This window comes from Triticum aestivum, chromosome 2D (genome assembly GCF_018294505.1).
Source record: "Triticum aestivum cultivar Chinese Spring chromosome 2D, IWGSC CS RefSeq v2.1, whole genome shotgun sequence".
NCBI classification, from domain to species: domain Eukaryota; kingdom Viridiplantae; phylum Streptophyta; class Magnoliopsida; order Poales; family Poaceae; genus Triticum; species Triticum aestivum.
In genome coordinates, this window is record NC_057799.1 from 358,456,564 (window position 1) to 358,483,786 (window position 27,223).

Below are 27,223 nucleotides of genomic sequence, written 5' to 3' on the forward strand. Positions count from 1 at the left end.
ACAACATTGCATACATGATAGAACCTATGGCTGAAGCATAGGGAATGACTTTCATTTTCTCTCTATCTTCTGCAGTGGTCGGGCATTGAGTCTGACTCAATTTCACACCTTGTAACACAGGCAAGAACCCTTTCTTTGCTTGATCCATTTTGAACTTCTTCAAAACTTTATCAAGGTATGTGCTTTGTGAAAGTCCAATTAAGCGTCTTGATCTATATCTATAGATCTTGATGCCTAATATATAAGCAGCTTCACTGAGGTCTTTCATTGAAAAACTCTTATTCAAGTATCCTTTTATGCTATCCAAAAATTCTATATCATTTCCAATCAACAATATGTCATCCACATATAATATTAGAAATGCTATCAAGCTCCCACTCACTTTCTTGTAAATACAGGCTTCTCCAAAAGTCTGTATAAAACCATATGCTTTGATCACACTATCAAAATGTTTATTCCAACTCCGAGATGCTTGCACCAGTCCATAAATGGGTTGCTGGAGCTTGCACACTTTGTTAGCATCCTTTGGATTGATAAAACCTTCAGGTTGCATCATATACAACTCTTCTTCCAGAAATCCATTCAGGAATGGAGTCTTTACATCCATTTGCCAAATTTCATAATCATAAAATGCAGCAATTGCTAACATGATTCAGACGGACTTAAGCATCGCTACGGGTGAGAATGTCTCATCGTAGTCAACTCCTTGAACTTGTCGAAAACCTTTCGCAACAAGTTGAGCTTTGTAGACAGTAACATTACCGTCAGCGTCAATCTTCTTCTTGAAGATCCATTTATTCTCAATGGCTTGCCGATCAACGGGCAAGTCAATCAAAGTCCACACTTTGTTCTCATACATGGATCCCATCTCAGATTTCATGGCCTCAAGCCATTTCGCGGAATCTGGGCTCATCATCGCTTCCTCATAGTTCGTAGGTTCGTCATGGTCAAGTAACATGACCTCCAGAACTGGATTACCGTACCACTCTGGTGCGGATCTTACTCTGGTTGACCTACGAGGTTGGGTAGTAACTTGACCTGAAGTTACATGATCATCATCATTAGCTTCCTCACTAATTGGTGGAGTCACAGGAACTGTGATGAACTACTTTCGAATAAGGGAGCAGGTACAGTTACCTCATCAAGTTCTATTTTCCTCCCACTCACTTCTTTCGATAGAAACTCCTTCTCTAGAAAGGATCCATTCTTAGCAACGAATGTCTTGCCTTCGGATCTATGATAGAAGGTGTACCCAGCAGTCTCCTTTGGGTATCCTATGAAGACACATTTCTCCGATTTGGGTTCGAGCTTATCAGGTTGAAGCTTTTTCACATAAGCATCACAGCCCCAAACTTTAAGAAACGACAACTTGGGTTTCTTGCCAAACCACAGTTCATTAGGTGTCGTCTCAACGGATTTAGATGGTGCCCTATTTAACGTGAATGCAGCCGTCTCTAAAGTATAACCTCAAAACGATAGCGGTAAATCAGTAAGAGACATCATAGATCGCACCATATCTAGTAAAGTACGATTACGACGTTCGGACACGCCATTACGTTGTGGTGTTCCGGGTGGCGTGAGTTGCGAAACTATTCCGCATTGTTTCAAATGAAGACCAAACTCGTAACTCAAATATTCTCCTCCACGATCAGATCGTAGAAACTTTATTTCTTGTTACGATGATTTTCCACTTCACTCTGAAATTCTTGAACTTTTCAAATGTTTCAGACTTATGTTTCATCAAGTAGATATACCCATATCTGCTCAAATCATCTGTGAAGGTGAGAAAATAACGATACCCGCTGCGAGCCTCAACATTCATCGGACCACATACGTTAGTATGTATGATGTCCAACAAATCTGTTGCTCGCTCCATTGTTCCGGAGAACGGCGTTTTAGTCATCTTGCCCATGAGGCATGGTTCGCAAGTACCAAGTGATTCATAATCAAGTGATTCCAAAAGTCCATCAGAATGGAGTTTCTTCATGCGCTTTACACCAATATTACCCAAACGGCAGTGCCACAAATAAGTTGCACTATCATTATCAACTCTGCATCTTTTGGCTTCAATATTATGAATATGTGTGTCACTACTATCGAGATTCAACAAAAATAGACCACTCATCAAGGATGCATGACCATAAAAGATATTACTCATATAAATAGAACAACCATTATTCTCTGATTTAAATGAATAACCGTCTCGCATCAAACAAGATCCAGATATAATGTTCATGCTTAACGCTGGCACCAAATAACAATTATTCAGGTCTAAAACTAATCCCGAAGGTAGATGTAGAGGTAGCGTGCCGACGGCGATCACATCGACTTTGGAACCATTTCCCACGCGCATCGTCACCTCATCCTTAGCCAATCTTCGCTTAATCCGTAGTCCCTGTTTCGAGTTGCAAATATTAGCAACAGAACCAGTATCAAATACCCAGGCATTACTGCGAGCATTAGTAAGGTACACATCAATAACATGTATATCACATATACCTTTGTTCACCTTGCCATCCTTCTTATCGGCCAAATACTTGGGGCAGTTCCGCTTCCAGTGACCAGTCCCTTTGCAGTAGAAGCACTCAGTCTCAGGCTTAGGTCCAGACATGGGCTTCTTCACTTGAGCAGCAACTTGCTTGCCGTTCTTCTTGAAGTTCCCCTTCTTCCCTTTACCCTTTTTCTTGAAACTGGTGGTCTTGTTGACCATCAATAATTGATGCTCTTTCTTGATTTCTACCTCCGCAGCCTTTAGCATTGCGAAGAGCTCGGGAATTGTCTTATCCATCCCTTGGATATTATAGTTCATCATGAAGCTCTTGTAGCTTGGTGGCAGTGATTGAAGAATTCTGTCAATGACACTATCATCAGGAAGATTAACTTCCAGTTGAATCAAGTGATTGTTATACACAGACATTTTGAGTATATGCTCACTGACAGAACTATTCTCCTCCATTTTGCAGCTGTAGAACTTATTGGAGACTTCATATCTCTCAATCCGGGCATTTGCTTGAAATATTAACTTCAACTCCTGGAACATCTCATATGCTCCATGACGTTCAAAACGTCGTTGAAGTCCCGGTTCTAAGCCGTAAAGCATGGCACACTAAACTATCGAGTAGTCATCAACTTTGCTCTGCCAGACGTTCATAACATCTGGCGTTCCTCCTGCAGCGGGTTTGGCACCTAGCGGTGCTTCCAGGACGTAATTCTTCTGTGCAGCAATGAGGATAATCCTCAAGTTACGGACCCAGTCCGTGTAGTTGCTACCATCATCTTTCAACTTAGCTTTCTCTAGGAACGCATTAAAATTCAACGGAACAACAGCATGGGTCATCTATCTACAACAACATAGACATGCAAAATACTATCAGGTACTAAGTTCATTATAAATTAAAGTTTAATTAATCATATTACTAAAAAAACTCCCACTTAGATAGGCATCCCTCTAATCATCTAAGTGATCACGTGATCCATATCAACTAAACCATGTCCGATCATCACGTGAGATGGAGTAGTTTTCAATGGTGAACATCACTATGTTGATCATATCTACTATATGGTTCACGCTCGACCTTTCGGTCTCAGTGTTCCGAGGCCATATCTGCATATGCTAGGCTCGTCAAGTTTAACCCGAGTATTCTGCGTGTGCAAAACTGGCTTGCACCCGTTGTATGTGAACGTAGAGCTTATCACACCCGATCATCACGTGGTGTCTCGACACGACGAACTTTCGCAACGGATGAAACTTTTTTCCGGATTCTTTTTATCTATTCATGTTCAATCATTGCAGTACAACGAATACCGAAAATATTGAAATTACATCCAGATTCATAGACCACCTAGCGATAACTGCAAGCACTGAAGTGACCCGAAGACTCGCCGTCGTCATTGCCCCTCCCTCGCCGGAGCCGGGTAAAACTTGTTGTATTAGACAGTCGAGGAGTCGAGCAACCGCTGCCGATGAAGAGTACTGTAGATCGGAGGTTTCCAATCTGAAGACACACGAACATAGACGAACGACGATTAGGTCCGAACAGATCTACCAAAGATGGATCCACCGGAGAAACACCTTCACACACCCACCGACAGTGCTAGACGCACCACCGGGACGAGGCTAGGCGGGAGAACCTTATTCCATCTTCAGGGAGCTGTCGTCGTCTCGTCTTCCTGAACAGGACACAAAACCTAAGAAAAGTCCAAAAACATCTAAATACGGAGCCCTCTTGCCGGCAAGGGCCGAGATCCACCGCGTCCCCATGGCCCTAAGGTCACCAGAGACGAAGCAGCCCGACGGTGGCGCCGGAGGAAAGCAGGAAACCCTAATCTTTTTTGAAAGGAGGAGGCGGATGTGTGTTGTTGGGCGTATACATTTTGTTTTGCTTTCCATTTCGTGATGAAACTATGCAAGCAATGAAACATTTGTCCATGTTTGCTAGAAAAAAATCCAGATTTTTTTATTTCATTTACTGTCGGAACAGGACTTTTAGATAGATCCTAGCAAGCCCTTTTTTCCCTAAAAAAAGCAAGCCTCATTTTTCGGCAGGAACGTGTGTCACGTGTGTAGGATGGGATGGTGGCAGATTACGAAACATTTGGTCAACTAGTAGTGTCTCCTTATAAATCTCGGAATAAACTCAACCTCCATTCTCCCATCGCGCGCTCTCTCCTCCTCCTCCCAAAAAAGATTAGGGCTCATCACCCGACCAGTACAGTCATCCTCACACAAATACCAGTTCATCATTTCGGTCTCTCTAGAACTGTAGTAGTAAATCCTTGTGTTCGATCGAGCACTGCGTCTGTTGCCACTGCTGGGACTCAGATTGCTTTTCTCCTCAACTTTTGCATTCGATCGGTGTAAAGGTCTTCCCTTCCCGTTCGCCATCATTTCCTCTTCTTCCTCGGCGATAAACAAATTTTGTTTAGCGCCACCTCCACCTGACCTGACCTGACCCCAGCAAAAGCAAAGCCAAGCGCCTTGCCATTAAAAGGCTTCCTTTTTTTGGCTCCAAATCTGCGTCCGGTTTGGTTCCTTCCTTCCACCAATCTCTCCGGCGGCTCTCCTATTCCATTCCACCATCGAAATCCAATCCTTGACCTTCACCTTGACCTCGGGCGACCTCCCTCCAATTCCCCAAGAACAAGCATAAGCAGACAAGCTTGGCCGCTCCGATGGGGATGCTCGCCGACAGGCTCAGGGCCTTCTCCACCAACCGATGGCTCGTCTTCGTCGCCGCAATGTGGCTGCAGTCCATGGCCGGCATCGGCTACCTCTTCGGCGCCATCTCGCCAATCCTCAAGGCCGCGCTCGGCTACAACCAGCGCCACGTGGCGGCGCTCGGCATCGCCAAGGACCTCGGCGACTGCGTCGGCTTCCTCGCCGGCTCGCTCTCCGCCATGCTGCCCGCCTGGGCCATGCTGCTCATCGGCGCCCTGCAGAACTTCCTCGGATACGGATGGCTCTGGCTCATAGTCACCAAGCAGGCGCCGCCGCTGCCCCTCTCCATGGTCAGTAAGTCAAGTCTCTCCTCTGCCGCTGCTTCTTTCTTTCTTTCTTTCTTTCTTTCTTTCTTTCTCTCTTTCTTTCTTTTTGAATTGTGCGCTGCTTCTTTCTTACAGTAGATTGATTGATGCTACTATGAATCTGATTGAATCACAGAGCTGTTCAAAATGGTCCTCAACTTTGAATGCTACTGCTGAATTACACACACAATACATTCAGGTCGTCGTGCCAATTTGTTTATGGAATTGCACACAAGGTGGGCTGTAGACCGCAGAGCACATGATAATTAAATAAAATGAGGGGCACATGATCATTAAATAAGATGAGGGTTACTGGCTGGATAGGATCAGCTGATGAAAATGGCGTGGAGGGAGAGTACATCTTAGATTAAATCAGTTTTCTAGGCACCGGCTTTCTTGTGAAATTGACCAATCACACATGTTTAAGTGCGGAATGCCGGCCCGCCAATGGTGTATTCTTCTACTCCTAGTGTAGCATTCTTTATTTACAATAACTTGTCCTTGTCACTACTTTTGTTTTCAGTAGTCACCATGTTATGCCTAATTATTTACTGTCACAGCAACCAATTGCCTATTTGTCAATATTCAAGTCTTCAATTCTTTATCGGCGTGAGTTGATGCAACAGAGATTATTCTTAATTCGAATATTATGTTGCTTTTTTAACACAATTTTCTCTCTATAATATTTTAATGGATTCACTATAAACTTTATTGGCCTTATCTGGATTAGATGGCCAAGTAGTCTAGTCTTACTTCCTAAACCTCCTATGTTTCTCCAAATTTCTCACATGTCAGAAGTAGTATATTGTAAATTTATGGCTGTCAAGAGTGTGCACATAGCTTTGCAAGGTGTGATGTTTGATTGCAAAATCTGCACGCCATATCATAAATCATCATCACAATCACTATGATTGACCGGTGAATGGCTGAATGGTTGCTTATTTACAAGTAAACAATTAGTTTGTCCACATCATTTTCTACACAGCCTCAGTTGCTTCTTCAAGCAAATGTTCGTGTGCAGCTCAGGATAATGTAACCCACACATTTGTTGCTTGCCATGCAGAGCTGCATTCTTTGTTTTGTTTCTATCTCTTAAATTTATGAATTCATATATTGTACACTATGTATGCTCAGTTCTGTATACGGAACTACAGAGAGAATGCAAAAAGCTATAGAATTGGTATGGTCTTCTCCAAATAAAATTGATGAACAGTTTCATTGTTGTCCAGATGGCCAGGATTCCAAACTACGTGGAGGAAATAGGGAATCCCCACAATTAGATAAATATGAAACAAAAATCTGGAAACTGACTAGTTATTTGCTTCCCTTTGCTCAATTTTCGACACTAATATAATACTTCTTGATGTTTTTAATTCAGATGTGTGTCCTTATTTTTGTTGGAACCAACGGCGAGACATATTTCAACACAACTTCACTGGTTACATGCATCCAGAATTTCCCAAAGAGCAGGGGCCCAACTGTGGGCATTCTGAAAGGATTTGCTGGCCTTAGCAGTGCAATTCTGACTCAACTGTTTGCAGTAATGCACACACCAGACCATGCAACTCTTATCTTCATGGTCGCAGTTGGGCCATCACTTGTTGCCATTGGCCTCATGTTTGTTATAAGGCCTGTCGGGGGTCACCGACAGGTGCGGTCATCTGACAAGAACAGCTTCATGTTCATCTACACCATTTGCTTGCTCCTTGCCTCATATCTCGTTGGTGTCATGCTAGTCCAAGATTTCCTGGAAGTGAGTGATAATGTGGCCATTTCTCTCACAGTGTTTCTTTTCATCTTGCTTATTTCACCGATCGCGATCCCCGTGGTCCTGACATTTAGCTTGAAAACTGAATATCCAAGTCCATATGAAGAGGCTCTGCTGTCTGAAGCATTAAAAGGAGAGGCAGGTACTTCACATGAAAGGGAGGATCAACCAGAGTTGATTCTAAGTGAGATGGAAGACGAGAAGCCTAAAGACATAGACTCTTTATCCCCATCTGAAAGGAGAAGGAGAATTGCAGACTTGCAGACCAAGTTAGTTCAAGCTGCAGCAAGAGGTGGGGTTAGAGTCAGGAAGGGACCACGTAGGGGGGAGAACTTCACCCTGATGCAGGCATTGGTCAAGGCTGATTTTTGGCTTATTTGGTTATCGCTTCTGCTCGGGTCTGGATCAGGGCTGACGGTGATTGATAATTTGGGTCAGATGAGCCAAGCTGCTGGTTTCAAAGACGGGCATAACTTCGTGTCATTGACGAGCATATGGAACTTCCTTGGTCGTGTTGGAGGTGGCTATTTCTCTGAGAATATTGTCAGGTACCAACACTAGGTTCTCCACATTTTGATCTGGCATCCACTGTTAACACAGCAAATAAAAATGATTGCTATCATTTTTCAGTAGCTGTATTTTTTTGCGGTGCTCTTCAGTACCTCTCAAATTTTGGCCAGGCTTTCTTCATACATTGACCAACTATTCTTCTGATGATCAGGGAACATAAATACCCAAGGCACATAGCATTGGCCTTAGCTCAGATACTCATGGCTGCTGGGCATTTCCTCTTTGCAATGGCTTGGCCTGGAACTATGTACATGGGAACCTTCCTGGTTGGGCTTGGATATGGCACTCACTGGGCTATTGTGCCGGCTGCTGTTTCTGAACTTTTCGGCGTAAAACACTTTGGCGCAATGTATAATTTCCTCACAGTAGCAAACCCCACAGGGTCGCTGATCTTCTCAGGTCTCATTGCCAGTAGCTTCTATGACTATGAAGCTGAGAAGCAAGCACAGCGCCATCAGAGCTCAGCGTCGTCGTCTCCACAGTTTCTTCAGGGCATGGGTTTACTTGCAGATGGGCCACTGAAGTGTGAAGGGGCTGTTTGCTTCTTTGTCAGCTCGTTGATCATGTCGGCGTTTTGCGTCGTGGGTGCTGGCTTGAGCCTTGTCATTGTTCACAGGACCAAGCGAGTCTACTCTCACCTCTATCGATCTGTCCGGTGATGAACTTTTTTCCATGGATAGATCATCCCCGTTGTACCATGTACCATACATACATTATTGAACATATGATTCATGAACCAAGACACAAGAAGTTAAAGTTTATTTGTTTGCATAGTTTCAGACCATTTTATAGTTAATATTGTAAGCAACCCGTTCCCAGATGTAAATTGCAGGTCTTTTTTGTCCGAGGATGCGACTGTGTATTTATCTGTCAAATGCTACTTTACTTTGGCTGTAATGAACCCTCTCTCATGATAACACCTTGTATGGTTTCTGCCAATGCTGGAAACATGAAACTTGCGAAACTGTCCGGCTATTTTTATTATACTTTCTTGCCGTGTATGAAACTTGTGACTAGTAAATGTTCTCATGCTTTTCATGTATATATAGTACTATGGAATAATAACCTCAAGTGACCAGGGTCAGGAATTCAAACTCCAAAAATGACTGTGGGGTGGAGCATCTCCACATTTTGTCGCTGGAGTTTTCATGCTATTTATGTACCAGGTATGCACCACCTTGACTGTGATCTTAGTTCCATCCTGAAACTGAACACATCAACTGCCTAACTTGCAGCTACTTGCAGATCTAGGCACCTATGTATGTATCTGGGCTGCCCATCATATGGACGCTGCTACTTTGGTCTGGCAGCAAAACTCCTAGAGACTTTGTTGTTTAGGCTTGTGAACATGACACATTATTATCCAAGTGATCTTCCTTTGGTGACTGGCAACATGTATGTTAGCTGATCCTGTCACCTGAAGATTCAGCTCCTAGGTGCTACTGCCAAACAACTATCAGTTCTTGAACAAAGTGACAGAAACACAATCTGCTCGGCTCAGTTCTCACACAAGTCAGCTGCCACATTTTCCTTGTGAAGACACTTTTCTACAGTAGTTCAATCTGTAATCAATGTTAACCTACTAGACACTTGAAATCTGAACAGCTGGGATCTCCAGACTTATCAACAAGAGCACAGAGTGGCATGGTTCAAGATCACACAAGAGGCATTCTGAACTGGATGCAACTCAGAGCTGAATGCAGACTCATTCTTCTTGTGTACTTTTTCTTTGCATGCTCAAATGAGGCAAATTTGAACCTAGGGCTGTGCCATGATGTATTATTACCAGCAACATCCTTGGATTTTTTGTTGCAATAGCAGAATATAAGTAAGTAGCAGGTGTGTCAGCCCTGCTAGATATTTTGCTAGTTCTTGTGCTGCTATTGTCATATGCCTACTTTTATTATTTCCTCTGAGATACCAGTACAAATTGCTGGTGAGGTGATGATGTAGAGAGGGTGTGTGTGTGTGTGTACTTAAAGGGTAACAGGGAGAGTGGGGCCCACATTGGGGGAGAAAAAGGTTCCCAGTCTGCACACAAGGTATCTCTTCTCAGGAAAAAAATATTAGGGTTCACTGGACTGGAGAGGAGAGCAAAGCTTTTTGTGGCTGGTGGTTGTGATTTTAACTTAACCCTAGGCATAATCCTTGCTAGGTAGTAGGAAATACCTGAAACAACCCTAGTCACATCTGATTGATCTAACAACAGAGCACTAGGGTTACGCTCCTGCTGTACCCAGCGCTGTGGTTTTACAGAAATAGCCCCTCCCTAATAAAGGTTTCTCACCTTATATAATGCGTATACGTACCTGCCCATGTATACACTCTAGTACCATGACGAGTGGGCCCAGCTGGGGGATACTTAGGACACTTTCCCATGTGCTCTGCCCTGTATTAACGTCAAATCTACAGCTTAAAACGGCCATTAATAATATTAAAGCCCGAATTAAAGCACATGATCAACTCAGCTTCCCCCCCCCCCCCCCCCCCCCCCCCTACCTAAAGATAAAGAAATACTAGTAGTACTCCAGTATGTTTGTATCTGAGCCGGAAATGGCGAGAATGCCCCTGGGTTGACACCTGACCTGGGGTTTGGGCCTGCACTGTGGGGGGAGTTTAATTGGGGGCACCAAATGAGGGCAAAGTTTGAAACTTTTAAAGGCAAACAAAAAACAAAGTGGAATGATCTATTTTTACAGGACACAGAGGCACACGGCCTGACCTACACTCGCTCCTTTTCTACTACTACTGCTGCTCTGCTGCTACCCCTCTCATTTGGTATTACGATTTTTGGGGCTTTGACTAAAAGTCTTGAGCTAAAAAGCTTCATTTTTTTAGAGCTCCTTCCTCCTCCCCCCGAAATTAAATCCGGGGCCGAGGGATTCGCAATTCGGGGGAGCTCGTGGCCTCCAATCCGCCCCGATTCCTGCGCCTCCTCCAGCCGATCCGCATGGGTACGTCCTCCCCCGGCTCTTCCCCTCCTTGGCTCTCGATTCAGGTGCTTTTCGCCGCCGGCCGTGGCCTGTCGCGGCAGATCTGGCGGCCTAGGGTTCTTGGGGCTCTAGATTTTTCGCGCCCGGGGTCAGCGCTGCTGCTGGGCCGGCGCGCCGGGGACGCGGATCGCGCGGATCGGTGGTCCTCCCGGCCGGATTCCTGATGGGGTTTTGGGCTGTTCTTGAGCTGATTTGGACGCTTCCTGGCACTTGGATGTGTTCATTTCGCTTGGGTTTTGGCGCTGTCCCGGGGGAGCCGCGGCTCCAGATTCTCTAGTTTTGTGGGGAAAGCTGGGCTGGATCTTTCTCGCACTGTCTCTTGCTACCCGAGATTAATTGCCTTCTTGGTCGGGGCGGTGTAGCTCCGGTCGCTGATCTGCTAAGCTTTCAAGTTCCGATTCGCTGAAGCAAATCTCAGTGGCGCGTAGTCCATTCTCGTGGAGTAGATTTGTTGTACTGCCAAATAAATTTGTCGGAGCTGAAAATAAATGATGACGAGATAGATTTCGCTCCCAGATTGTTTTCCAGTCCTGCCAAATTAGAAATTAATAGATCGTTTCCGGCTGATAGTGCCGAAATTCACAGTGCCCGTCTACTTCACTGCTTGGTTTACATGTTTTCTCAGGTTTCACTTCACTGTCGACGCTGTGCTATGTTGTTTGCGATTCCGTCGAGTGTGCTCTGTATTTTGTTCCTCAATATTCTTACCATTGGCCCTACTTTGCTGCAGATCAATGGAGTTCTCATAGGTCTCAAGGTTAAGATCGAAAGGACTGTGCTGTGAATTCTTGTTCATTTCTTGGTCCTGGGCTTCTTCATTCTTGCTCAAGTCCAGCTGTCTGTTGATCCAATTCAAAGGTGGAGATGAGTGTGGAGTACAATATGGATGAAGCTTTGAAAGCACGAAATACTGCAGAGAGCAAGTTTCATGCGCGCGACCTCAGGGGCGCGCGCAAGTACGCGGTCAAGGCCCAGAATCTCTGCCCATCACTTGAGGGCATATCCCAGATGGCGTCGACTCTTGAAGTTCATCTTGCAGCGGAGTCCAAGATTGATGGAGAGAGTGACTGGTACCGGATCTTGTCCCTGCCCGCCTTTGCAGATGAAGAGGATGTGAAGAAGCAGTACAGGAAGCTAGCTCTCCAGCTGCACCCTGATAAGAACAAGTCAGTCGGTGCTGAGGAGGCCTTTAAACTGATCTCTGAGGCGTGGAGTGTGTTGTCTGATACTAGTCGGAAGACAATTTATGATCAGAAGAGGTCAGATCATTCTGTTGTCAACGTAACCAATGGCATGTATACGTATGACAAGAAGGCGACCAAGAGAGCTCGAAAGAATGCTGCTGCTGCCGCCGCCGCCGCCGCTGCTGCTGCGGCTGCTGCTGAGGCTACTGCTCGTCCTGCTGGTGTTGATACTTTCTGGACATCTTGCAATCGCTGCCGTATGCAGTATGAGTACTTAAGAATGTATCTTAATCATAACCTTCTGTGCCCAAACTGCCATCACGCGTTCATGGCGGTAGAGACTGGATTTCCTTGCAACGGAAGCAGTTCATCTTTCTCCTGGTCAACCAAGCAGCAGCCACAGAACCACAGTTCCACCAAACATTCATATGGCTCAACAAGCAGGACTTCTAGCATTCCGGGGACAGGGCATGTGGGGTATCAGCAAGATAGTACTTATGATTCCTACAACAGTCAAAGCTTTCAGTGGAATCAGTACTCCAAGACAGCGCCTGCAGCTGACACAAATGCTTACAGTACCCAGGCTTCCGAGAAACCTAGAAGAAATGAAGAGAGCTACAGCTACAACTACCCTGAAAGTGGAAACACATGTGACCCTGAGAGAACTACTTCAAGGCGTGGCCGGTTTGCAAAGCGGAGAAGGCATAGTAATGATTATACGACTGTGGATTATGCTGGAGATAACAAAGAAACAGTGGTTGCAAGCACAGAGACAAATGCTTTCACTGATGTGGGGCGGGTTAATGGCACTTCAGTGGAAAAGATGAGATCTGCAGTGAGTGTAAGGAGAGCTAATGTTTTGAGAGAGATCTCCCAGATTGATACACGGGGTCTACTTGTTGAGAAAGCCAAAGAAGCCGTCCGGGGAAAATTGCAAGAGCTGAGCATGGCAGCATGTTCACGGTTTGCAGAGAAAAGGAAGTCAGAAGGAAAGGTATATCCTAGTGACAACAACATAAAGGCAAATGGGGTCCTCTCTGGCAAGCTTGGCAAAGGACTCAAGCTATGCAGTTCAATAAGTGTCGACACCCACATACCTGCAGCTGCAACTGATGAAAAAAATCCAGAACAGAAGCGTGTGCCTGTTTCGATTGATGTCCCAGATCCTGACTTCCATGATTTTGATAAGGATCGCACAGAGAGAGCTTTTTATAGTGACCAAGTATGGGCTACATATGACAGTGAGGATGGAATGCCTCGTCTGTATGCAATGGTGCAGAAAGTTCTTTCAATGAGACCTTTCAGAATCCGCATGAGTTTCCTCAATTCCAAATCCAATATTGAACTGTCGCCAATAAACTGGGTTGCCTCTGGTTTCCAGAAAACATGTGGCGATTTTAGGGTTGGAAGGTACCAGATTACGGAAACAGTCAACATATTTTCGCACAAAGTCAGCTGGACTAAAGGCCCCCGTGGGATTATCAGAATTATTCCTCAGAAAGGTGATACATGGGCTTTGTACCGAGACTGGTCTCCTGATTGGAACGAGCTTACACCTGATGATGTGATATATAAATACGAGATTGTCGAAGTTATTGATGATTTCACTGAGGAGCAAGGGCTGACTGTCATTCCATTATTGAAGGTTGCTGGCTTCAAAGCTGTGTTCCATAGGCACATGGACCCCAAGGAGGTGAGGAGGATACCAAAGGGTGAGCTGTTTCGATTCTCGCATCAGGTTCCTTCTCGACTGCTGACTGGTGAAGAAGGCAACAATGCCCCGGAAGGTTGTCATGAGCTCGATCCTGCTGCAACCCCAGTGGACCTTCTTAAGGTTATTACAGAGGTGAATGAAGACGTGGTGGCGCAGACTGCTGAATAGAAGAGGGCAACAACTCTGAACACTGAAGATAGCTTGGGTGTCTGAAGTGTGAAATGTACTACACAGATGACAACAAGTCAACATTTGTTGGTGTCTTAGTTCTATTATGCCATCTTATTTTTGGCTGATGACTTGGACAATACTGCCAGGGCAAGCAGCTTATGTCGTGGACTTCTGACTGTTAATTCTTAGGCATTTCTAACACTTGGAGTTTATCGCGCCATGGATATCATCTTCTAGAGTAAAAGAAGCATTGGGAGGCGATTGATGCGGCGACTAGTCAAAGGAAAGCTATGGAGCCTCATGGCTTGCTGACGGCGTTACTCTGTTCAGGTATGGTGTTGAGCATAGGAGCCATCAAGTTCGAGGGGGGAGACGCCACTGGACTTCCCCATGTACCCGGAAATTATTAATGTACCAAATTTACCTAAGATGTTGTATTTCCTTTAATCTATAGTGATGCGTCCTTATATAATGTTGAACTCGATGATTTCAAAATTCTGATTTGAACTCGGTGAACTGGTTCGGCAATTTAATATTATATTTAGTGGAAGCTCGAGCTCCTCGTGGGCTTGTTCTCTTTCCCTTTATTGCTTGGCTGGATTAATGATGGAGATGGAAATTTTGTGCTGTTGACAATACAGTGTTCACTCCATGTTCATTCGATTTTCGAGATAAATGCAGTGTTCACTTCTTGCTGGTTTTCCACTATTCAGTGGAGCATGTGAATGGTTTGGTATGCCCTGTGAACGATCTTTTTCTAAGTTCAAAATTTTCCCTTATTCATTCATGAGAATAGTAGCATCATTTACAAGCCTGGACATTACAGCCTCAGGGGCATCTTTTGGCTAAACATTAGGAGGATTAAATCTAGCTAAACTAGCTAGTTCATGGGCTACCTGATTACATTCTCTATGACTGCTCAAAGATGACATGGGTGAACTCCACATTCTCTATGACTATGCTCAAAGATGACATGGGTGAACTCCAAAGTCATGAGATACCAGTCATCAAATATGTCGCTTGCAACTGAACTGACGATGAGTTTCAGTAGTAGTGATCACCTCGAAAGTCATCTTCTGCTCGCGAGCTCAAATGAGCCCGCAATGAACAGTAAAATTAAAAAAAGAAACAAAATTCAAAAATTCTGAATTTTTTTTGTGGCGAACTTTGACAAATGTTTTCAGTGCTTGCAAAATTTAATCATTGAAATGACATTTGTGGAAGGCACGGCAAAAAATATATAATTAGCACTCCAAAATGCTTTTGAAAATAACACTTTTGGAGCATTGATTTTTTGCCACAATTTCCTCGTATATCATTTAATGATGGAATTTTGTGAGCACTCAAAACATTTGTCAATTTTTGCAAACAAAAAAAATCAGGATTTTGGATTTTTTTTCTCAAATTTTTGTCGCGAGCTCATTTGGGCTCGAGCTCAGAAACGTCACATCCTACTGTCCTTGCAAGGTTCAGCCCAAACCTTGTTAATTCGACCAGGCATCGAAGCAGAACTTAATATTTTCATTTGCCGCTACTATGAACTTTCCACTGGGGTCTCTCATAACCGCCCGTACAATACCTTGAAGAGAGTTGGAACCATGGTTCCATCCACAATGAGCTTTGCATAGAGCCTCATTGGTTTGGTCCATGCACATATCTCACCATCACTTTCGAAGTGCAAGCAATAGAAAATTTAACAGCTAGTGAGCAAACAACTAGAAGAATTTGGCCCATCAATTGAGCTTCCTCCGTTCCCACCACATGAACCATATTGCAACAACAATAAAACTCGCCTGGCCAAGCACCGAAACCTCCTCTTCCGGTATGCTCAACAGGGAAGTCCAACCTTGCTTCACTAGCCAAATCAACAAATCCGGACCTTGTGATAACGTCATCAACACCTAATATGGGCCACATCTCCTTAACTATAGGGCATTCAAACAACATATGCCTTATGGTATCCGGACTAGTTTTACAACCGAAACATTGGGCTTCAATCTTTATATATTTGTCGGCGAGAGCGGCTCTACAAGGGATGGCTCCCCGCAACCACACAAATATTTTCACCTTCGCACGAGAAAGAAGACTCCAGACAGTACCCCATGTATTGTTTCTTGTAGAAGGATCAATAAGATCACTAACCCGAGAGAGGAGTTGGTTTCCTCTAACTGCTAGAACTTTGTTGCATGATGACTACGGAATCCATGCATCTTCTCAGATGTTTATTTTTTTGCCATACTCTCCAAATGTGACCACGCTTAATTGTATTAACTCTGCCATAATGCTCTGTCATGCATATGATGATTTGTTCTTCAAACTAGCATTGAGTAGATCACCATACGGAAAGTATTTGATTCTAAGAATGGTATTACAGAAGGAATCAGGATCATCAATTAAACATCATGCTTGTTTTGCCAACAAATCAAGGTCAAAGCAATGGATACTACAGAATACCATTTCACCACTCTTTGGGATACAGATTTTCCACCAGGCGAACCAGTGCATTCTTTTATGGTTTGCATCGTCAACCCACTAAAATCTTGACATCGCCATATGTAATTCCTTAGGAATTTTGAAGACAAGCATTGCATGTTGGTATTGCTTGTGCAACCAATTTTAATAACACCACTTTTCCACCTGAAGAAAGACACTTCTCTTTCCATCCCGTCAATCATTGAATAAGAGGGTCAATAAGATACTAGAAACTATCACTTTTATCTAGCCCTAAAGTAGCCGGCAACCCGAGATATTTATCACTCATTGCTTCAGTCATAATATTGAGGGTAGAACAAACTTGGGCCTTCATGTTTAGTACTAGGGTTGAAAAGATATACTTGACTTATCCACATTTGACTAGGTGTCCTGATACTGAACAATACATATCCAGACTTGCTTTCAAACATGCATCATTTTTGTAACACCCCAAAAAATTTATTTGGTTTTATCAAATTCTTTATTTGATTTGAAGGAGGTAGTTTAATTTTTTTTTTCTAAAGGACTCTCCTTCTCAAAAAATTTCTTTTATGACAAGTATTTTCTTTGGGTTCATCCAAAACTTAATCTTTGGTCTTGAGGGTTTTTCATCTTGTGTTGACTCAACACAAATGTTTTTCTTTGGGAAAGTTATTTTTGAAATCTTTTCTTTTAAAAATAACCCTATGGCTTATGGAGTGATCCTTCCCCTTTCAAAAATTATCTCTTGCCATGACCTAAGTTGGAATCCCCTCCCAAAAGCCATCTTCCCACCTTGTGTCAAGTCAAGCTTCAAATCCAGCAAGTTTAACTCCCCCTTGAATTTATTTCCAATTATTTTTAATCAAAAATCTTTTCTGTCTCCTATTTTGGCCCTTAGAGATTTACAAGGAAACCACTAGAATTCCTTTGAGTTTTGATTTCAAACAAGTTTCCCTGGCTAGTCCTTAGAACCCTCAACCAAGATCCATGAAGATCCACTGGTCCACAGTTCAAAATTTTCAAAATTGCTTGCTGCAAGTTTGGACCATATTTGTCATTTTTTGATGAAATTCATTTGTTTTCTTCTCCTAAAAATCTGAGAAAAATCAGGCAGCCTCTAGATGCATCAAGAGGTCACCTCACCAAGTCCCAGCTCCAGAAAATTTTTCCTCGTGCCCAAAACATATCGTCGAACACCTGGCGTGCACTGTTACTGTCAAGTTCAGAGTTTCAGAGAACAGTTTCAGTAGTCAATGTCGTTTTCTTCAGAACCTCACGTCGATCTCGCCAGTAACTGTAGTGGCGCCTTGCTCCCTGTTCCTCCTTCTTATCCACCGCGCCGCACGGTCGCCTGGACAGTTGCGGGCGTCGGCGGTGAGCTGGCAGAGGAGCATCGCCCCCGTGAGCGGCGGCAGCAGCACTCGCTGCGGCTGCCAGAGAGGCGCAGCGAGGGACGGCGCCGTCCAGCACCGCCCAAACCACCTGAAGCCTCCGCGTGGCCGTCCCCTTCCCTGTGCGTGCTGCAGAGCCATCGTCGTGGCCCGGAAGGCACGGAGCGCGCTCCCTGCCGCTGACGTGCCGGTGAGGCCGTTCCGTCGAGGGCCGGAGTATCGCCCAAGTCCGACCGAGATTTAACTGAGAAACGGTACCAGTGGACCATCACGATGATGCCCAATCACCTAAACCTCCTGCCCGACCCCTGCCTCGCCGTAATCGCCCGCCGGCGTTATCCCGTTCACGGCAACCGCCTCGGATCGACTATAAAAGGAGGCCCCGAGCTCGATCTCGACCAAGCACCATCACTCCACCTCGCCAGAACCACGCCCAGCCACTGGGAAGACCTCGAGGAGGTCTTCTTCCCCGACTCCGGCCGCCCCGACCCGCCTCGGGCCCCGGCACGATTCGCTCCGGTGAGACCACCTCCGCCTCTCAACCCATGCCAGTAGCCTTCTAGTGCATCCACTTCCCTAACCCGCACCCTAATTTGAAGATTGCAGCTTCCGTCGAAGAGCACCATCCTCGCCCGAACCACCGTTCGCCGGAGTTAAGGCCACCGTCGACGTGGTGCTCGCCGACGACCAAGACCACCACCCACCGACGCGGAAAGACACCGTGAACCCTTAGGTACCCTCCGATCCCCCTGCCTCGCCGTGGATCAACGCCGGCGACCACCGCAGCCCTCGGGCGCCGGCGAGCTCTGTTTCAAAGTTTGAACCTGACGAGTGGGACCCCCTCGTCAGCCTCTCCTCTTCTTATTCGAACCGTTTTCTGAAGCGCCTTCGGGCAAACTGCGTTTTCCTTCTGGGTTGGCGTATTTCTAGCCGAAACGTTTTCTGTTTTTATAAACTAACCCCTGGGTCTTTTCTGTTTCATCACAGATTAGTCCTTGGACTAAAACCCTTATATCTTTTAAACAAAAGATGCTTTTTGGTTGATTCTTTTTCTGTTAGTCTTATATTTTTGTCTAGTTTTTTATAGTATTTATTTGAAAAAAATTGGAATAATTTTTATACACACACGGTATTTACGTTAGTATGCGGTTTCTTTATACCGTAGATACCGGAGGAGGTGACGGAGCCGCGAACTTCGCCGAGCTAGACTCCAACTACTCCAAACCAGGCAAGCATATTTGAACCTTTGATATGATGAGTGTTTTGCATGTTTGCTTGAATAGTTTGTGCATGGCATGTTTATATGGGCATCAGTGAGTGTTACATTGCATGCAAGGCAACTACCAGTATGCTTCGAAGCTTGATGTGATCCTTTGATGGGAGATAACCTGATCATGTGGTGACATGAAAGGTGGTAAGATGGTATTGTTGTAGCATGCCAGTCTTATGTCAACCGTTAAACTCCGGCGTTAACGTGGATCGAACCACGTTACCGTCCGTCCCCTTTTCGTGCTGCCACATGTTTTCTGCAAAGAATACGGTTTAGTAAGTTGCAAACCTCTTTCCTTGTACACACCAAATAGAGGGGCCGTGATGAGGGTTCCATGGCCCTGGATTAAAGCCAGTCATCCGGTCAGGGGGCATGGGTGTTTCCGGTTGGGACCGAGAGGGGGGCACCCCTTAGAGCGCGCGATATAAATTTGATCCCATGCTACGCGAGGTTGTAGCCTCCCCGTCTCAAGGTTTTTCGTGAACATTGCCTAGGGTGATGCCTGGCAGCGGAATGTGGAATGGGTGTGTACTGGTTAGATGTGTTTCGCCTAAAACACCGTAAACGGAACTAGTCCCTTGTGACTACTGAAATCCGTTGGCTGTGGTTAAAAGTACAAACTCTGCAGAGTCAAAACTTTCCGAGTAATCGTGTCCCTGGTCAAGCACCTTGGTCAACATACCCATATCAGTATCCATATCAGTCTCAGTGTCAGTCTCTGTGTCAGTCTCAGTGAAAATCCCCGGTGAACAAACATGAGTGGTAAACCAGGTTGAATGCTATTCCTGTGGATGGACTAACCAGTTTATTATTACGTACATGAGCATTTCCTTGAGATGAATTAAATTCATGAGCTACTTGAATTCAAATAATGAAATATAAGCCCTTTATGTGATGTCGCTCAGACGTCCGACTGTGGCACCCTTGTTATTTACTTTTGATATAAGTCCTTTATGTGATGTCGCTCAGACGTCCGACTGTGGCACCCTTGTTATTTACTTTTGATATAAGCCCTTTATGTGACGTCGCTCAGACGTCCGACTGTGGCACCCTTGTTATTTACTTTTGATATAAGCCCTTTATGTGATGTCGCTCAGACGTCCGACTGTGGCATCCTTGTTATTTACTTTTGATATAAGCCCTTTATGTGATGTCGCTCAGACGTCTGACTGTGGCACTCTTGTTATTTACTTTTGATATAAGCCCTTTATGTGATGTCGCTCAGACGTCCGACTGTGGCACTCTTGTTATTTACTTTTGATATAAGCCCTTTATGTGATGTCGTTCAGACGTCCGACTGTGGCACGCACTGTCATTTACATTCCAATATAAGCCCTTTATGTGGTGTCGCCCTGACGCCCGACTGCGGCATTGTTAATTTATTTTTACCTTTTCGAGGCGTCGCTTCAGACACTCGATCGGTCTTCAGTTATTTCATTGGGATTTCGGGAGGACTACCGCCTGACTTCCTTTTTATTTACCATGCAATGCAAATTTTATTATCTGAGTGCGCGTTACTAATTTGCTCATGTGCATCATGTTTGCATTTGTTATATCTTATGTCCAAACTGTCTTGCGAGTACTTTCATAGTACTCACCTGGCTTGTTGATTTGGCCAGATGTTGACGAAGGCGGTCTTATGGATGAAGAGTTCGATAGCGAGTCCGACGCCTAGAGGAGTCCCAGTCAGTCCCTTGCGATCCTGGAAATTGGTCACTTGTATTATACGCTTCCGCTACCCAGAATAAAAGCCCTCGAGCCTCACTCCGACGCTCGATGAGTTGTAAGATTTAGGAGTCATGTCAACCACCTCGCTGTGACATATCCACCATCACTTTTATTACGAGTCAGTAGTTATGCCACCAAAACCCTTGTGTCATATCCGCCTTTATGATTTGTATCGGCGTGCTTGTAATAAATTGTTGAGCAGCCTCAGCTCAACCCTATATTATATTCAGTACTTCTGGATTTCTGAAAATCAAGGATTTGTCTACCAGTAAGACGGATTCTTCTATACTGGTCCGTTAAAGGGGTCGGTTTCTCAATAAATGTTTTATTTGAAAACCGGTCGTGACAAACTTGGTATCAGAGCCAGGCTGACTGTAGGAAGCCACTAGGTGTGATCGCTAATCGGTTATTAGCGTCTTCAGTGCTTTTTCAGCATTTTGCAAATGTAGCTATTTTCTGTTGGTCATCATAAATTTATGATTTGACTATTCGGAATTTTTGCCTACTTTTGTAGATGGCTGGCAACGACTGCGAGTCACAGGTGTTCGCCAATGTGCCTGAGGGGTTTATCAAGCTTCTCGTCTCCATCACCAAGCTCACGATCGGGCCATCGACTCGTCCAGAGTTCACACTCTACCAGCACAAGATCAGCAACAACGTGTCTATGCACCAGGCCGTGGTACAATTCAAGGGAGGACGTTCTGCATCTCGCCACTTCCGTTTTGTGGGAAGGGCCATGCCTACGGAGAGGCATGCCATGCAGATGGCTGCCCGTGAGGCGATAGCTCGTCTTCGGGATGTTCTTCCTACGATGAAGACTCGTCGCTACCGCTACCTCCCATGCCATGTGCCATATAATTGTCACTATGCATTCGCTTGCCCTAGGGGAGAGAGAGATGAGGCTATTGAGATGCTTGTTTAATATCTCAAAGCTCTTGAGGCAGCTTTTGACAACCTCGTGGACGACCTTGTGGCTGCCCGTATGGACTCAGTTCAGGGCTGTTCCGCCAACAGGAGGGAGCTTCTCCACATGGCACCGCCGCTGACTTTCCTCTCGTCCTCAGCATCCTATGCACCTGCCATTTTAGCTACCGCTCGCCGCCTGCCTACCACTGAGGAGTTTGACCAAGTCATTGCTCCTACTCCAATCAGAGCTGCACCACCGGCCGCACCCGCACCAACTCCTCAACGCAGTACTTCGCGCCTGGAGCCTATTAGTGAGGAGGAGGTTGAGTCTCCTGCACCACTGGGTCTTACCCTCGGCAGGCCAAAGGAAATTTTCACCCTCTCCGACTGAGTGCGCCTAGAAGCCGTGCGATGTGCCAGCTTGTATGATATGTTTATATGTACATAGGTTTGGTGAGAAGTAGTTTGTGTGCGCATCATGTAGGAACTTGGAGAAGTGCACTAGCCTAAATAACATGTCAGGAATGTGTACGCACATCCTGAGTGATGTATTGTATAATTACGACTCGCGTGTAAGATATGTACTGAGCAGTCCTTCTCCATGTGCAATCAAGTATTTTCCTTGGAAAATCTTGGAGTCTTTTAAATTTCGCCTTTGCAAAATTATTCTTGTGCCACGCAGTTTTTCTCATGAATTTTGCAAAAAATAACCTAGAGTGGAAAATGCCTCGTCCCTGGACCCGTTCCATGCCAAGTCCGCCGGAAGAAATTTATGGTAACCAGACAAGCAACAACTTCACACAGGGGCAGTCAAGTCAGCAAGGCAGTGAAGTAGCATTTTCTCAAGTATGCCGCCTATATGAGCAAAGCCAGCAGCAGCATAAAGAAATAATGAATCATGTTATCAATATGGGAAATCACCATAAACCATACCAGCCGCATTCCAAGTTGTCTGAACTACAAAAGACACGTCCCCCAACGTTCGCTCACACTGATAGGCCGCTTGAGGCCGATGATTGGCTTCGAGACATCGAAAGGAAATTAATTATTGCACAATGTTCAGACCGTGAGAAGGTACTTTATGCACCTCACTACCTCACTGGAGCAGCTGCATCATGGTTGGAGAATTTTCTACACATGCACCCCAATGAAAATAACATCACCTGGGAAGAGTTTAAGGAAGGTTTTCGTGAGGCGCACATTCCCAGGAGCATTATGAAGATCAAGAAAAGGGAGTTTGATGACCTCAAGCAGAGAAGCATGACAGTAACTGAGTACAATAGTCAGTTTACACAATTATCTCGTTATGCCAACGAAGAGCATATGACTGAAAATAAAAGGATGGAGAAATTTTTGGACGGTCTGGCGCCAGCACTTAAATGCCAGCTGGTCGTACACACCTTTCCAGATTTCAAAACACTGGTTGACAAGGCTATTACATTGGAGAATGAGCGCCGCAGCCTGGAGGATATTCGCAAGCGCAAAAGGGACAAGACGACTCATGCTCGCAACAACCGGAGCAAGACTGATTTTCAGAGAAATGGAGCAAACAAATCCACGACCAATGTTCCAAGCCCAATCAAACATTTTCATGCAAGGGACAAGGACTTTATGTATCGCCCAGGTGTTACTTGCTATGCCTGTGGAGAGGAAGGACACTATGCCAAACAGTGCCCAAAGCCAAGGAACTCGGCCCCCAAGCCGAACCATGGTGGGAATAATCCAGCCCCCAAGCGTAACAACTTCAACCCCAATAACAATCACAAGAAGGGTCACCTGAACCATGTGACCAAGGAGGAAGCACAGAATGCCCCAGATATCGTGCTCGGTACGTTCCCTGTCAACACAACACCTGCCACGGTTTTGTTTGATTCTGGAGCTTCTCACTCGTTCATTTCGAAGAGTTTTGTTTTGCAACATGGTTTTCCGATACTTCCTTTGGAAAAGTCCATGATCATCATGTCCCCCGGGAATAAGCAAATCACTCAGAGTTACTGCCAAGGTGTGATTATTGAGTTTGAAAGACTAAAGTTTCGGGCGAATCTCATCGTGTTGGAAAATAAAGGACTGGATGTTATCCTAGGAATGGACTGGTTAACCACCAACAAGGGATTTATCGACTACTTAAATCGGACTGTGATTCTCACTCATCATCACGGCAAGAAAATAAAAGTGGCAGCTCAAGAAAGACCAAGGTCACGACAACCAAAGTTGAACAAGGTGGACATTTCAGAATTAAGAAAAGTTCCAGTGGTGTGTGAGTTTCTTGACGTATTTACCGAAGAACTACCAGGCATGCCACCAGACCGGGAATTAGAGTTCAGCATTGAACTAGCACCTGGAACCACCCCCATTTACAAGAAACCTTATAGAATGGCACCCTCCGAGTTGGTAGAATTAAAGAAGCAAATAAAAGAATTACTGGACAAAGGGTTTATACGGGCCAGCTCCTCACCTTGGGGTTCACCAGTATTATTTGCAAAGAAAAAGGATGGGACATTGAGATTATGTATAGACTATCGAGCACTCAACATGGTCACCATCAAAAACAAATATCCGATGCCACGGATAAATGATTTATTTGACCAGCTCGCACAAGCCAAGGTTTTCTCGAAAATCGATTTAAGATCGGGCTATCATCAATTAAAGGTACGGACAGAAGATATCCCCAAGACAGCATTCACCTCCAGATATGGATTGTATGAATTTACAGTAATGCCATTTGGACTAACAAACGCCCCCGCATATTTTGTTCACCTCATGAACAAAGTGTTTATGAAATTTATGGACAAATTTGTCGTGGTGTTCATTGATGATATTCTGGTATACTCCAAGACACCGGAAGAACATGCTGAACATCTCAGGATTGTACTGGGAGAATTAAGGAAACACCAATTATACGCCAAGTTCAGCAAATGTGAATTTTGGTTCAGGCAGGTTGGTTTTCTAGGCCATGTATCGACCCAAGAAGGTGTTGCCGTAGACCCAGAAAAGGTCAAGGCCGTACTTGGCTGGAAACCACCAGCCAACGTAACTGATGTACGAAGTTTCCTAGGAATGGCTGGATATTACCGAAGGTTTATTGAGGGATTCTCCACCGTAGCAAAACCAATGACACAGTTACTCAAGAAGGATAAGAAATTTGTATGGACTGAAGCGTGCGAGAAAAGCTTCCAAGGACTCAAAAGGAAATTAACAACAGCACCGGTTTGGTTGTACCAGACATACACAAAAGTTTTGAAGTGTATTGTGACGCATCCCGGAAGGGCCTCGGGTGCGTATTGATGCAAGACGGCAAAGTTGTCGCATATGCTTCCAGGCAACTACGGAAGCATGAAGAAAATTATCCTACTCATGACTTGGAGTTGGCAGCAGTCATCCATGCACTCAAAGAGTGGAGGCACTTTTTGCTGGGGAATCGTTGTGAAATATATACGGATCATAAAAGCCTTAAATATATTTTCACGCAACCAGAACTCAATTTACGGCAACGACGCTGGTTGGAATTAGTCAAGGATTATGATGTCGGCATTCACTACCATCCAGGAAAAGCGAATGTAGTGGCAGATGCTCTTAGTCGGAACCCCAGCTCGGGCAACGACAGTCTACAGAACTTGAGGCCAGAATTTCAGCAGGAGTTCACCAAACTCAACTTGGTGATGGTCACTGAGGGCAACGTGTCAAATTTGGAAATACAGCCCACCCTAATGGAACAGATTAAGAAAGCTCAGCATGGACATCCCAGCATTGAAGGTATAAAGAGAAAAGTGAGCCTGGGCAAAGCTTCAGAATTCGTCGTAGACGATGAGGAAATATTATGGTACGAGGACAGACTTTGCGTACCAAACATAGAGGGCCTCAAACAGCAAATTCTAACCGAAGGCCACACCGCTCCATATTCAATCCACCCTGGAGGGACCAAAATGTACAAGGACATCCAGGAAATTTTTTGGTGGCACGGTATGAAGAGGGACATAGCCACCTTCGTCGCATGTTGTGATTCATGTCAGCGCATTAAAGCTGAGCACCAAAAACCAGCAGGGCTACTACAGCCAAACAGGATACCTGAGTGGAAATGGGACGAAATTGGAATGGATTTTATTGTCGGACTACCTCGGTCACAACACGGAAATGATGCCATATGGGTCATCACAGATAGACTAACCAAAGTAGCACATTTCATTCCCGTAAAGACAACCTACTCCACTCAGAAGCTTGCTAAGCTTTATCTCTCCCGTATAGTTTGTCTGCATGGAGTTCCAAAGACTATAATATCCGACAGAGGCACTCAATTTGTCTCTAGATTTTGGGATCATTTACAACAAGCTCTAGGAACTCAACTAGCATTCAGTACAGCATACCACCCCCAGACTGATGGACAAACTGAACGCGTGAACCAAATCCTAGAGGACATGCTGAGAGCATGTGTTCTCACCTATGGAACCAGTTGGGAGGAAAGCTTGCCATATGCCGAGTTCGCATACAATAACAGTTACCAGGCTAGTCTACAAATGGCACCTTTTGAAGCATTGTACGGACGGAGATGTCGTACCCCATTAAATTGGTCAGAAACAGGTGACAGTCGTATCTTCGGCCCAGGCATGCTCAAGGAAGCCGAGGAGAAAGTTAGACAAATCAGGGACCGACTCAAGACAGCTCAAAGCCGACAAAAGAGCTATTACGATCGAAAACATCGTAAAGTCAGCTTTGAACCCGGTGAATATGTGTACCTACGAGTGTCTCCTATGAGGGGCCTGCAACGGTTCAAAATTAAAGGAAAGCTAGCCCCAAGATTTATTGGACCCTTCTGTGTGGCTGCACGAAGAGGCACAGTAGCCTACCAGCTAGACCTACCCAAGGAGCTGTCAGACGTCCACGACGTGTTCCACGTCTCACAGTTGAGGAAATGTGTAAGCAACCCAGAAAAGCATGTATCTCATGAGAGCATTGACGTGCAACCAGACCTCACCTATAGGGAGCGGCCGATAAAAATATTGGAGGAGTCCGAAAGGAGAACCCGTCAGAAAAACACTAAGTTTTTCAAGGTTCAGTGGAGCAATCACACCGAGAATGAAGCAACATGGGAAAGAGAGGATTTTCTTCGGGCAGAGTACCCACACCTATTTGAGGATCGGCTGGAATCTCGGGGACAAGATTTTTCCTAAGGGGGTAGGTGTTGTAACACCCCAAAAATTTTATTTGGTTTTATCAAATTCTTTATTTGATTTGAAGGAGGTAGTTTAATTTTTTTTTCTAAAGGACTCTCCTTCTCAAAAAATTTCTTTTATGACAAGTATTTTCTTTGGGTTCATCCAAAACTTAATCTTTGGTCTTGAGGGTTTTTCATCTTGTGTTGACTCAACACAAATGTTTTTCTTTGGGAAAGTTTTTTTTGAAATCTTTTCTTTTAAAAATAACCCTATGGCTTATGGAGTGATCCTTCCCCTTTCAAAAATTATCTCTTGCCATGACCTAAGTTGGAATCCCCTCCCAAAAGCCATCTTCCCACCTTGTGTCAAGTCAAGCTTCAAATCCAGCAAGTTTAACTCCC

The 27,223-nt window shown here is 44.8% G+C and overlaps 2 protein-coding genes across 4 annotated transcripts; both read left to right on the top strand.

Moving 5' to 3' along the window:
* Positions 1-4,644: 4,644 nt before the first annotated feature.
* Positions 4,645-9,806, top strand: LOC123053145 (protein NUCLEAR FUSION DEFECTIVE 4). 3 transcript variants are annotated; one of them, XR_006425428.1, is made up of 4 exons: positions 4,645-5,508; positions 6,902-7,839; positions 8,013-9,027; positions 9,107-9,806. XR_006425428.1 is itself a non-coding variant. In XM_044476552.1 (3 exons), the coding sequence occupies exons 1-3, from the start codon at positions 5,173-5,175 to the stop codon at positions 8,518-8,520; spliced, it is 1,782 nt and encodes a 593-aa protein (XP_044332487.1). In that variant the 5' UTR covers positions 4,645-5,172; the 3' UTR covers positions 8,521-9,806. The 3 variants fall into 3 exon arrangements, 2 of the variants coding, with proteins under 2 accessions (XP_044332487.1, XP_044332488.1); XM_044476552.1 differs by having other exon boundaries at positions 8,013-9,806; XM_044476553.1 differs by having other exon boundaries at positions 5,298-5,512; positions 8,013-9,806.
* A 703-nt stretch (positions 9,807-10,509) lies between these two features.
* LOC123053146 (uncharacterized) lies at positions 10,510-14,510 on the top strand. Its single transcript, XM_044476554.1, has 2 exons — positions 10,510-10,815; positions 11,585-14,510. Exon 2 carries the CDS (start codon positions 11,719-11,721, stop codon positions 13,918-13,920), a length of 2,202 nt encoding a protein of 733 aa, XP_044332489.1. The 5' UTR covers positions 10,510-10,815; positions 11,585-11,718; the 3' UTR covers positions 13,921-14,510.
* The last annotated feature ends 12,713 nt before the right edge of the window (positions 14,511-27,223 follow it).

Excerpts from the sequence above, each read along its gene's own strand:
- LOC123053145 (XM_044476552.1), top strand. The coding sequence starts at position 5,173 with ATGGGGATGCTCGCCGACAGGCTCAGGGCCTTCTCCACCAACCGATGG. Across the intron at positions 5,509-6,901 it reads CGCCGCTGCCCCTCTCCATG|ATGTGTGTCCTTATTTTTGT; the intron begins GTCAGTAAGTCA and ends TTTTTAATTCAG. Across the intron at positions 7,840-8,012 it reads TTCTCTGAGAATATTGTCAG|GGAACATAAATACCCAAGGC; the intron begins GTACCAACACTA and ends TCTGATGATCAG.
- LOC123053146 (XM_044476554.1), top strand. The coding sequence starts at position 11,719 with ATGAGTGTGGAGTACAATATGGATGAAGCTTTGAAAGCACGAAATACT.